This window comes from Odontomachus brunneus, unplaced genomic scaffold (genome assembly GCF_010583005.1).
Source record: "Odontomachus brunneus isolate Ranch 3 - 2012 unplaced genomic scaffold, Obru_v1 Obru_scaffold_071, whole genome shotgun sequence".
Classification (NCBI taxonomy): Eukaryota; Metazoa; Arthropoda; class Insecta; order Hymenoptera; family Formicidae; genus Odontomachus; species Odontomachus brunneus.
The window spans coordinates 1518533-1531772 of NW_022639521.1; the positions used below are offsets into that span (position 1 = coordinate 1518533).

Sequence of the window (13240 nt, forward strand, 5' to 3'; positions counted from 1 at the left end):
ACTATTACTATATATTATAATCCTATATATAATATATAATTATAATATATCATATTAATATTATAATTATATATAAGAATATATAATTTTATAGTTTCAATTTAAATACCGCATCTTGTATAATAGAGTATGATAACATGGATTTCCCTCAAGCCTGACGTGCGCTTCGCGGATTGACAGCACTTTTCTCAGTTTCTCTCGCGGATCTTCCCTGAAGAACGACAGAGCGCGCGCGGTAGGTCCCCGTAAGAAAGCAAAAAAGAATACTCGCGCGATCATGAGAACGCTCGGATGAGATTTGCGCACGGTCGTACGTACGTACGCGCATGTCACGATAGACAGATATGTCTTTGTACAGAAATACTCAGCCAGCACATACAACAGCACTCATCCAAGGTACATATTACCAGCACGAACCAGCGAAACGCCGCACGCCGTAATAACGCGCACGTACACAATCGATGCGAGAGGAACTCGCTTTCTTTCTCCTTTTCTTTCTTTTTCTCGCGAGACGCCAATAATGCACGACGGAAAACACGGTTCTCTGCGAGAGGAGCGATGCGATTTCCTCGCTGCGTCGCCTCCGGACGTTCTCGTGCGAACGTTGGAGTAACTGAACCGATTATGGAATACCTTTCCTCGAATCTACATTTCTAAGTTGCATCCCAAAACGTCCTTTTTGAAGAACTTATTTTAGTACCTATAGTTTATGTGTTACATATACTATAGAATATCGAGTAAAGTTTCCTCAAAAAGAACGTTTTTTGGAATTCAACCCTACAATGCAAATGCATATTTCAAATTTCTGGTAGCATAGAAACATGTTAACTGTAAAATCCAAGGAAAGAAAGTATCCAAAATTTCATTCTTGAACAAAAGAGTAAAAAGTGAAAAAAATTAGAGGGTCGAATAAATGGGATACAATACAACATCACCGAGATGATTCAAGAAACTATTTAATAACACAATCATTAAAGTGTAAACTCTTTTGATGAAGCATCATTTATAATCACTGGGCAATTTATATCAGGACAGTTTATAATCAATTGACAAATTAATTTATATATCCTAAATATCTGCAATTATTAATTTAAAAAAATCGTGTATCCCTTACAGGAGATAAACATAAATAGAAAAACAAAAACATAACAGACGTAATAAATAATAGAGAAGCAATAAAAAACAAGAAATAGTAGGAAGTTTTATTTTTTTACGCGAATATCTTCAGGAGAGAGGTTGCTAGTTATCTACCTTTGCAATTGTTTATATTATCTTGCATGATAAATAAAACTTTCCTGTATCGTTACGGAAGTTAAGAGTAACAATTGAGTTGTAAAATATTATCAGCACAACTACATAATGTACATTGAATGTAAACATTAATGAACTTGCCTTAATAAGCAAGCAAGAGTAGCTGAATTTCGATTAACTTTAGGGCGAAATGAAAGTAGAAAGTCGTTTATATCTTTAAATACGTTTCTCATCTGACGTTCAGTTATGTACCCCAAATTTTATAACAAATGCAATAGCTTCCAGCAGTTGCCGTCAGAGTGCAGTGCTTTATAAAAAAAAATAAGTTCCTATTCTATATATTATATTCTAACTATTCCATAATTGGTTCCTTTGCCTAACGTCCGCATTGTTTCGCGTAAAATCGCGACAGAAACGTCGTGGGACGACCGTCGCGTGTGTGATTTCTCCTTGACACCATCGGGACCGGAAAAATCAACGCGAGAACGCAAAAGAAGAAGCAGAAGAGGACGACGAAAGTGTGAAAATTTTCGCGCCAGGACGCGACGCATTCAAGAATCATTGCGAGTAAATTGACTCACGACGTTTATGTAGTGTTTAATTCGCGATTTCGAATTTATGGCCTCGAGGAATCGGAATTATCTGTCGCCGGCTTGTTTTCTCTCGTATGCAGATGAGATACGAGAAACGTCTTGCGTAACGTACGTTGCAGACGCATAAACTCATCGATTAGTAACATGAATTCAACGTTGGAGTGTGAATTTTGCAGAGTCGGGACTCTTAACGACCGTTGCAACGTAAACTTGTTCTTTTTTGTGTCCGCGGGAGGCAAAAGGCGCCCTTACATAACACATGGATGTTACGCAAACTCACTGATTACAGCACGAAAATTGGAGATTAGGGTGAAACAACATCAAGACAGATTTCGAAACGTCAATACACTTGGCAAGCGTTAACAACGATTTAACTCGATCTTTTTCCACTTCGTATACGTAGAAAATTAAAGACGTCTTCACATATCGTACAAATGCTTCACCAACTCATGTGAATTCATTAATTACTGTATAAATACAACGCTGAGCTATGTAGATCTTAAGAAGTCGACACATTTGGCAACTAGCGCATTGTACACCTGTGCTTCTTTGTACGTAGAAGACAAAAGACATTTTCAGCAACATACGAATGTCGCATAACATACATATAAACTCGTCCGCTAATACGAATGAATCTGACGTTAGGTTAGATTGGATAGAACGTAGAAGGTAGATCTTAAAAAATCGAAGCAGCGCGCGTAGCAAACATTACATTGTAAACAATACGCACGTGTGACTGTAAACTTGCGTATGACATCGCAGTCGTTAGCGACCTAGTCGAAGTACCACTGTGCAAACATCGGACAACACTGTTCTCGTTAGAAGCAGTGAACAGAGGAACATTAGTGGACGTATTCTGTAACTTTTGGCAATGTCGTTATCGTTACGTTGTTGCGCGGATGTAATATACAGTAGAAAGGATAATGTGGCAATAACGATATTGTTGTTAAAAGTTTCACAGTAGACACACTGGAAGCGATTTTCCTCGTCGATTTTGGTCAATTTTAGAAACATTGCAAAACATTAAAAATAAGAGACACGTATTTTTTCGTAAGTATTTCTTCGTACTTTTAAAGGTTAAAAGAATCCTCGAGATCAGTGTTGGGCATTAAATAATTAAAATTTTCTTTGACTAAAATAATCGCAAGTCGATCATCAAAATTAATCAGTCGCCATATATGTAATCACAAGTGATTTGATCGATTGATGGAATTTATTATTAATCAACGCATGATCAATTATATCAAAATTTGATTAATAATTAATTTCATTAATTAATCAAAATATTTGTGTAATTTTATATATGATGGTTGATTATTTTTGATTATAGATTTATGCCCATTGTTTTAATCAATGAAAAGTTTAATCAATTAATGTCCAACACTGCGTTTGAAACTAATATTTTATATATATTTGATTTATAAATGATAAATGAGTATCTCTAAAATCGTAAAATATATGAAGAAACAACGTAGACGAAAATTCTGCGATGCTTTATGCACTTATATTTGTTATAAATGTCATATTTTTCAATATAACGCCATATTCTTCATTAGTTCCAGAAAGTACAGAATATTCACAAGCATAAAAACTAGACAGAACTTCACGCAAAATTGATCCACGTATACAAACTTATTTCTCAAAATTGCATTTTTTAATACACGAGTTGTAAACACCGTGCTATGTTTGCCGCACTGCAGCTACATTTACATACACTACACGTCCAAATAGCGCGTACAAACGACGGACGAACGACGCAACGCATTTGTAATTGCTTGTAGCGCGACCTTTACAACTCATATGCTAAATTCGCGATTTCAAAAAGCGATCTTATTACGTGGCTGAGTTGATGCAAAATCCTTCCTTATTTTTACTTTTATTAAATCTTTGCAAATTTTTTAATTAATAATGAAGGATGAGAACGTTATAAAATAGTGAATTTCTGAAAAATCTAAATAAGTAATTAAAAATCAAAATATATTATAATTACGTGTCACATAATTTCAAAGATTTGTTCATAATAAAATCTGTAGAATTCGCTCTATTTCATTTGATAATTAATTCTTTGAACTCCGCCTATCATAAGACCTTCAAGTTACAATATATCGTATATCTTGATCTTAGTTCTAATAATTCACAAAATAATTTGTAAAAATTAAAACTTCAAGAAATGTTATTTTTTTATTTTTACCTGGAAATCCAAGACATGCTATATTGCTCTAGAAAATTAAGGTTCAGAGGGTTAAACGTGTGAGAAAGCGCTTGTAAAAAAAAATACGTGTTTCTTATCTATTCTTATATTGTCCACGATATATTCAATCGTTTCTTGAGATCGACGAGATACTCTTCCAGGGTTTTCCTTGCGAAGACGATTCACATAAAGATACATCGCACATCGACGCAATACTACTACCGTAGAGATCCCGTAGAGAGCGACTTCGTTACGGAAGTTAGCGCGAATTCTAAACGACCGATATTCGTGTTGCAGTTGATTTTCAGTGGCGAATACACGAAGGCGATGAACAAGGACTGGCACAGCGGCCACTTCTGTTGCTGGCAGTGCGACGAATCCCTGACAGGACAGCGCTACGTCCTCAGGGACGAGCATCCCTACTGCATTAAGTGTTACGAGAGCGTGTTCGCCAATGGCTGCGAGGAATGCAACAAAATCATCGGCATCGACTCCAAGGTACTGTTTTTATGAAAAGCACACTTCGCGTAATTTTTTCAAACTCGTATATTCTCTTTATGGGCAAAGAGAGAAAGGGAGATAGGGAGAGTGGAGAGACTGAGTAATTAAAACTATAAGATACTCAAGTTGGTGAAAAATGAATTGTTTTTTTTAAATTATATGTTCGAATATTATTTGTTGGTTGAGTCGCAAGTAACTTTGAATGAAGACAGCGAATATTTATTTTCTCCGGATAATCGCAAAAAAAATCTGTTTGTGCTTATTAATTTAAAACATGTGTCATTATTAATAACAAACACATATATTAGACTACTGACATTTAATTAGAATTCTGTGTATTATAATGAGATCTAATAAAACTATATATAATAATATAATATATGAATAAACAATATATGAGTAAACACACACAGACACACACACACATATATATATATATATATATATATTTATATAATGTAAAATATTTATATTATATAAATATATAAATATATATATATATATATATATATATATATATATATATATATATATATTTATATATTTATATATTTATATATTTTATAAATATATAAAATATATTTATATATTTATAAAATATAAAATATAAACATGTATATATATACATATACATTCATATATTTTATTATATATATATACACACACATAGAGTGTCTCAGACTCACTTCCGCAATTTTTATAAGAACATAGAACGGATTGAGATGAACAAAAATGTCTCCATACCGTCTCGCGATATTCGCAATAAATCTCGAGATATTAATTAAAGAAGATTGATGAATAAACATACGCGATATTGTAGATGAGCTGTAATAGCGATGTCTGTCGTCGTATACTTGTACATTAAATCAAACTAAGCAAGAAAGTTCTCTATGATTTCGCGAATAGCCATGTAGATTTTTAATTATTAATTAAAGAAAACTGTTGCACGATTTTGCGCGATTTTCTGCACCAATCACCATGCACCAATCTTTTTTAATCAGTATTTAAAAATCTACGTGATCATTTGCAAAATGGTAAAGGACTTTTGTGCTCAGTTTATCCTAATTAATATCCCGATATTTATTGTGAATATCACAAAACGATATAGGACTTTTGTATTTATCTCAATCTCCCTCACGAGAAATTGTGAAATTCAACTGGGACGTTCTGTATGTATGTATATAAATAATATAAATTATACAGGCGTTTCATATGACAATGACTGTTTATTACAGATGATTTATATTTCACACTTATGTTACTATAATTACATTACAGAACGCCTTATGAGTTAACCAATAAAGCTATATTATATTAAAATCCGCTTGAGAAGTCAATTTAAATTTATGAATTAAAAGAAATAGAAGTTACTTACGATTCAACTCACAGATAAAGCAATGATACGTGTTCGTTGCGCATCAAACGGCACGCGAAAATGGAAGATTAAGTTCACGGTCGGCGGAAGGACACGAAATTATCCTTCCCAGCGTTCCAGTGGCTCGTACATTTTCACGCGTAACAGAAACAATAAATTACTGTCCTCCGCCGCGTTCGGCCTAAAGGCGCAATTAGCAGCCGTCGTATGATTATGAGACCAGGTGTCAATAGATGGCGAGGCGTTCAGGCGTCGACTTACTCATTTCTAGAAATAGCGGCGATGATGCAGGTGTAACCGGCTACCACTACCTGTGTGCGTCGGCCGCGAGGAGCGTACATTTCCGCTCTTTTTCTCTCTTTCCTTCTCGGCATGCGACTGGCGTGCTCGCGAGAGAGATCTCTCATTCCTCGTACGTATTTCTACGGGGGAAAATCGACGACCCAGCCGGGAAAAGCGAGCGCATGCGTCATCATTTCTATCGCATTGTGTTGCGCGCCCGCACGAATTACGTAATTCGTGATTAATAGTTCACGAGATCGCAGCATCCGCGACGGCTTCCTGAAGTAGTCTCCAATCGTGTGACACCACGAGTGTGACCACGCGCTGTCAGACGTCATATATACAGGGTGTCTGACAGATCACGGCAGAGCGCATCAAACTGAATGGGAAAGTCTTCTACCACTTCGCGAACTTGGCAATAATTATTAAGAAGGAATTGATTGAAGAATAGCAATACAAGTGTGCGGATAAGTATGCGCGAGTTTGCACGATTCCTGCATCATCACTTGCCGTTGCCAGCCGATTGTCAACACACGGAAAGAATTTTAAAATAAAAGTTACTGTAGGACTTTATAATCGAGGACTAAATCGATATCTTGTAGTAATTTACTCTATTCTTTCATTTAATATGCGCTACTTATATTTTAGAACCTATGAAATATGCTATATTAAAATTTGCTATATTTCTAGCGAAGTTTCCTTAATAAGATAGACCTCACTGAGAGTCTATCTTATTTGAGAGTCTATTTGCTGGACTACTAAAAACGTAGAAAAATTTAAGAGAATATGTGTGAAAAAAAAACTATAATATTCTCTTCGTGCAAATTCGAGACATCTACGTGCCTGCAAAGTTCGTCCTACAGTTTCTCCATGCATTCATTCGCTGATATTCCTCAATTAATCCTTCAAGTCCTGAGGATTTCTTGTTTTAGAAATTTAATATTATTTTAATAGAAGAATACATCTCAAATCAGGTGTAAATAGTATTTCAAAAGTTTTAAAGAGTGGAGTTTTGATAAAGGAAAAAATGAAAATATTTCCATATAAAAAATCAGGAAATTAATGGAAAATAAAAACAATTATTTTTTCAAGATAAACAGGGTATTTGACAATTTATAAGAGAGAGAGAGAGAGAGAGAGAGAGAGAGAGAGAGAGAGAGAGATATCCGTTGTGAACTCATTACTATTTTGCAAGCAACTAAGAAAAATATTGAATTGTTAACTGAAGAAGATTGATGAGTGATCACGTGTGATACTGTAGATGAGCTGTGATGACGACGTCAGCTATTGCTTATAGATTAGATCAAACTGAAAAAAAGTCCTCTACCATTTTGAAAATAACCACATAAATATTAGGTTATTAATTAAAAAGATTGATTTGTTATTGTATTATTATATTTATTATATTTATTATTATATATTATATAAGATCAGTGCATTATCATGCACTAATACACTATTTTCTCACGATACATACATGAACAAAGCACATGGCCAACATGGCCTTTGAGCCAACTATTAGATTCCTTAAGGAGACTAGAGGATCAGATTGCCTGAAAATCATGCTTGTTTTTCACAATTTTTTATAACAAACTGAAAGTGTTATATTAACGTGTATTTATACAACATTTAAAGAGAAAAAAAATATAATTTAAAAATATAATTTTGATGATCAAATACTCAATATAAGTGTACGGTACATGCAGTTAAAATATATTTTGTTTCTCTTTTCAAGGTCGTCATTTTGCAATAATATCTTGACTCTCAGTGGTTCAATTAAGCTAAATTTTAGAAAATTTCTATAAGCTTATCGTTATCGGGTGAACCACTATAATAGAAATTGAGTAAAAGTTAACAAAACTGCAAATATCTTAATGGAATATTATTAAAATTTTTAGTTCTTTTATAGTAAAAATTTAATATTTCAAAATTAAATATTTTCACGAGTTTATCAGTAGTTCACCCGATAATGACAATCTTACGGAAATTTTCTACCTAAAATTCAGAATCAAGATATTACATATACAAAATATACAATATGACGACCTTAAAAAAAAACCGAAATATATTTTAACTGCATGTACAATACATTTATATTGAGTATTTGTTCATCAAAATAATATTTTTCCTCTCTTTATATGTTGTATAATATATGTTGTATAAATATACGTCAAAATAACACTTTCGCATATTCATTCAATTCGTCATAAAAAAACTGTAAAAAAACAAGCACGATTTTCAGGCAATCTGACTCTCTAGTCCTCTTAAGGCCAAATCACACTAACGATTGGCGATATTTGATTGACAATTGAAGATTGGAACTTGACCAAGTGGAACAAAGCAAGCCAAGGCTGAAGCTTGTTGATTCGTTAAAATCTAATCTTTAATTGTCAATCGTCAATCGCCAATTGCTAGTGTGATTTGGCCTTTAAGGGTACGCTGGGACTCATACGCCGAATATATACGCCGAGATAGTCTATCTTGCTAAGGAGCATACTAAATTTCGTTAGAAATATAACAAGTATTTTAATATAGCACATTTCACAGTTTCTAAAGTAGCATGTATGAAATGAAAGGATAAAATAAATTACTGCAAAATGTCGATCTAGTCCTCGATTATCAAATCCTACAGTAACTTTTAATGTAAAATTTCCTTCGTGTGTTGACAATCGTCTCTAGCAACAGTTAATTTATTCATAACTGTCGTGAAGTTTACAAAATGATGGACTTTTCTCTTCAGTTCTACGCGCTCTACCTGTTGGACACCCTCTATATTTCTGTGTACCGAGTAATGCGCGACATATGCTCGCTGTATCATATGCGTCTCTATCGCGAAGAGATCTCGCGTTCGAGCCGGGTTTATCGTCGTTTATCGCCGGGCGTTTCGCTCGTGCGTCCATTGTTGGCGACTTTTACTGTGACTTCGCGACGAGAACTATTTTCGCTCGGATAAGTTAATCCGCTCGTCCTTCGCGCTATCCGATTGTTTGCTGTGACGAATGAAGTTTATTCTGAACTTCCTCAGCTCGACTTTTCGAGCTCGTAACAAGTTCCATTGGAAGCGAATTCTAAAACTTTCGCGGTGAAATGGGAGAGTTGCGAATTTCTTTTTTGCATCGTCGCTCACAAAGATTCTCTTTGATGATCTCGTTAAAAGTTTCGTCAATAAAGTAGTAATTAAAACGTGGCCTGCCGCGTTAATCTCCATTGATTGTGCAAAAGTTTAATTGATGGTTGAATCGTCAATGTAAAGTACAAACATAAATTGTAATTCGGGACGTATATATATTTTGCCTCGTTTTATCTGTTTTCTGTTGGTTAACACGATAAAACGCGATAGTATCATAATGACGATTACCTGTAGTGACTGTCATGGCAATATGTTAATATAACAGCATTTGTTGTCATGCTAAAATAACAAGTAAACAAGTAAATTAGTCTCACGATATTTTAGTATCATTACGAAATTTAGACATGTTCGAAAATTTTATTTTAGACATGATATTTTTTCGAACAATCTGAAACATATCAAAATTATTGCCATTAGTAATCACGAAAAAAGCTTCTTCTCGTCATCCGTGTTTTCGTTACTCGAGTCATTTTCGAGAACATGCTTAATTGAAATAGCAAAAGATGAATATTGTTTATTTAAACCAAATAAACAATATTCAGTTTAAATGAAAAAAAATTGATTTAAGTAAATATGTTAATGGCACCTGCCTAAAAAATATTTGTTTTAATTTTTAGATATTTTTTCTTAATATATATCAGTATCTATCTAATCTAATATATATATATATATATATATATATAAATTAACTTGATTAACTTAATTTAATTTAATAATCTACTATAACAAAATTAGTATATTACTATAAATATAGTATATTATTATACTATATGTATATAATTTAAAATATTACTACTGCAATATAAGTTAATGATTATATATATTTAATACTATTAATATTTTATTATATTGTATTTTATTTTGATATTCTTTATTTTATTTTATTTTATCTTCTTAATATTAATAATATATTACTATATAAGTTAATAATCATATTTGATTTTAATTAATGATTATATATATTTAATACTATTAATATTTTATTATATTCTATTTTATTTTGATATTCTTTATTTTATTTTATTTTATCTTCTTAATATTAATAATATATTACTATATAAGTTAATAATCATATTTGATTTTAATTAATGATTATATATATTTAATACTATTAATATTTTATTATATTCTATTTTATTTTGATATTCTTTATTTTATTTTATTTTATCTTCTTAATATTAATAATATATTACTATATAAGTTAATAATCATATTTGATTTTAATTAATGATTATATATATTTAATACTATTAATATTTTATTATATTCTATTTTATTTTGATATTCTTTATTTTATTTTATTTTATCTTCTTAATATTAATAATATATTACTATATAAGTTAATAATCATATTTGATTTTAATCATATATTTAATTTTTCTAAGTAACATTTTAAAACCGCGAAGCACCGACAACTTTATATTGTGGTCTTACTTTTTGCCATTTGTATCTAATGACAACATGACGATCGACAAATAACCGCGACAGTTGTAAACTCGGAACGACGCGGGAAAATTCCGCGGGACTCGCAGATAACGAAGAAGAAACTGGAATATAGAAAAATGGAATATCGCGGAATCCACACAGATAAAGCGTTGATCCTTCTCGCGAAACCAATTTTTGAGATAGACTCTTCCGCGTTGATTTTATTGCACGACAGGCCATTACGTTCGAAAGATAAGCGAGCGGGAAGCGAAGAACGCGCGTAAGTCCCATCGTGATTATCGGCATTTCGTTTTGCAGGATCTGTCATACAAGGATAAGCATTGGCACGAGGCCTGCTTCCTCTGCAACAGGTGCAGAGTGTCCTTGGTGGACAAACAATTCGGCAGCAAGGTGGACAAGATCTACTGCGGCAACTGCTACGACGCTCAATTCGCTAGCCGTTGCGATGGATGCGGCGAGATCTTCCGCGCTGGTACGTAACACATTCTTTAACTATCCTAGCGTGGTTGTAAGGATCCTCGAAATGCCACGAAACTTTGAACGAGCTGCTACCTCGACGCGTCATCAAACACAACGCGAGTTGCGCTTCACTACACGAAAAGAAAATTTTAGAGGAAAAATATTACAGAAATACTACAGAACTCTGTAACCTGAAGAATAATTCGACATTCCGCAGTAATTGTTCTTTCATTTTATATATGCTATTTATATTTTAGGAACTGAAGTGAGCTATTAAAAAATTTTCTATATTTCTAACGAAATTTATTTGGTTCTTTAGTAAAATAGGTCTTGTTGCAATCTATTCTTGCCTTACTAACAAATTTACAAAAACGAACAAAAAGAATTTAAAAATTGAAAGAAATTTATATAAAAAATAGAAACTATAATATTCTCTCTCTGTAGGCTTCGAGTATCGCGCATTTCCATCAAGATAAAATTAAAATTAAAAGGTATAGAGCTACTGTAAATCTAATCGCGCGGATAATAATGCGAATAATTTTATTTAAATCACGAGACATATAATATTTAAACGTATGTGGTCTATATTAAACTCCTGGGGAATATCTTACAAGTTTAGAGAGAGAGGCAAGTTTAGAAAGAGAGAGAGAGAAGAAATCAATTAATATATAATTTAATAGTTTATTAATTTGGAAATGGATGGTGGGTTTTATTAACATCAATAATTGAGGTCCAAAATCATTTAACATCAAAGGTTGATTCACCGTGTAGGAGAAGTGGAGTCAAGTCAACTTGGAGATTGTGTTAGCTACGTGTTTTGTTTATATATTTATTGTGAGAGCAACAAATCTGGAAATCGCAAAATGTTCTTTCTAGAACATAGGAAATATACCAAATACTTAAAAGAACATTTTTCGTTGCCTTTTTCACTATTACTTTCATAATAAATACACGAATCAAACATAACTGACCAACGTAACCTTTAGGCCAACTTGATCCGGTCTCTTTTACCATCTTTCCTACGCAAGTCCGGAAAAGAATCTGTGGCTCGGCTATTAAATGAACATAATTCTATATAATTGATAAGAAATCTCTTACATTGTAAGAGAAAAAATATCTAAAGTATAAAGAAAATTTATTCAATGTTATACAAATAACATTCATTTTAATTTACATTCTTTTATTTAAATAAACTAAACAATTACATTCTCACGAAAAGCTACGATTTTAAGAAAAAAATATTTAATATTTAAGTTAATTATTTTAATTAAAAATTATTAATATTTAATTAAACATTTATTTTATTATTAATATTTAATTAAACATTTAAGTATATAATTTCCTACGAAAAAAGTTTTTAGTGTATAAATATATATGTATATATATTAATATAAATACATATATGTTATTAAGCGCCTAGTAAATATTTATTATATTTCAGATATTTTCTGTATAGAAAGAGACTATTTTCATGTTAAAACGCATCGTATCTTACACGGAGAAGAAATAGAAACTCTTAATCACTTGAGTATGACATTTCACGCGACTTCTATATCCGCGTTTCTATAGTCGCCCTTCTTTCGCATTCGACATGAAATTCAAAAATAAAATAAGTAGTAAAGTTTCGTCATAAAAATATTAACCTCCATTAGACACGGAATCCATTAAAGAGAGAAGATAAATCTAAACTCGGGATTATCTATGCAATTCCGCTCATGACAACGCGTCGTATTAAATGAACGTAATTATATTTAACCAATAAGAAATTTTAGAAAGAGCCTTTCTTTACGTTAAAACATCGTATTTTATAGTAAAGATTAAAATTTCTTAATCATTTAAAAATGATACTTCCCGCGACCTCTCCAACTGTATTTCTTCTATAACTGTCCTTTCTTTGTATTCGCTATAACACACAAAAGTGTCAAGGAAACTTTGATATTTACTAGAGGCGGATATTTTCATTATCCGCCTCTAGTTAGTCAGTTAAATTAATTAATTAGCTCTATTTTTAA

The 13240-nt window shown here is 32.3% G+C and overlaps 1 protein-coding gene across 12 annotated transcripts in view; it reads left to right on the forward strand.

Moving 5' to 3' along the window:
- The window catches only part of LOC116846861 (four and a half LIM domains protein 2), a 642247-nt gene that overhangs the window by 597321 nt on the left and 31686 nt on the right, over positions 1-13240 (forward strand). For 10 of the 12 annotated variants that reach the window (XM_032821223.1, XM_032821219.1, XM_032821226.1 and 7 more), the window contains 2 exons: positions 4333-4533; positions 11067-11241. In XM_032821223.1, coding sequence (XP_032677114.1) covers positions 4333-4533; positions 11067-11241 — 376 coding nt within the window. The remainder of the gene's footprint in view (positions 1-4332; positions 4534-11066; positions 11242-13240) is intronic. The other 2 variants (XM_032821227.1, XM_032821229.1) reach the window with 1 other exon arrangement.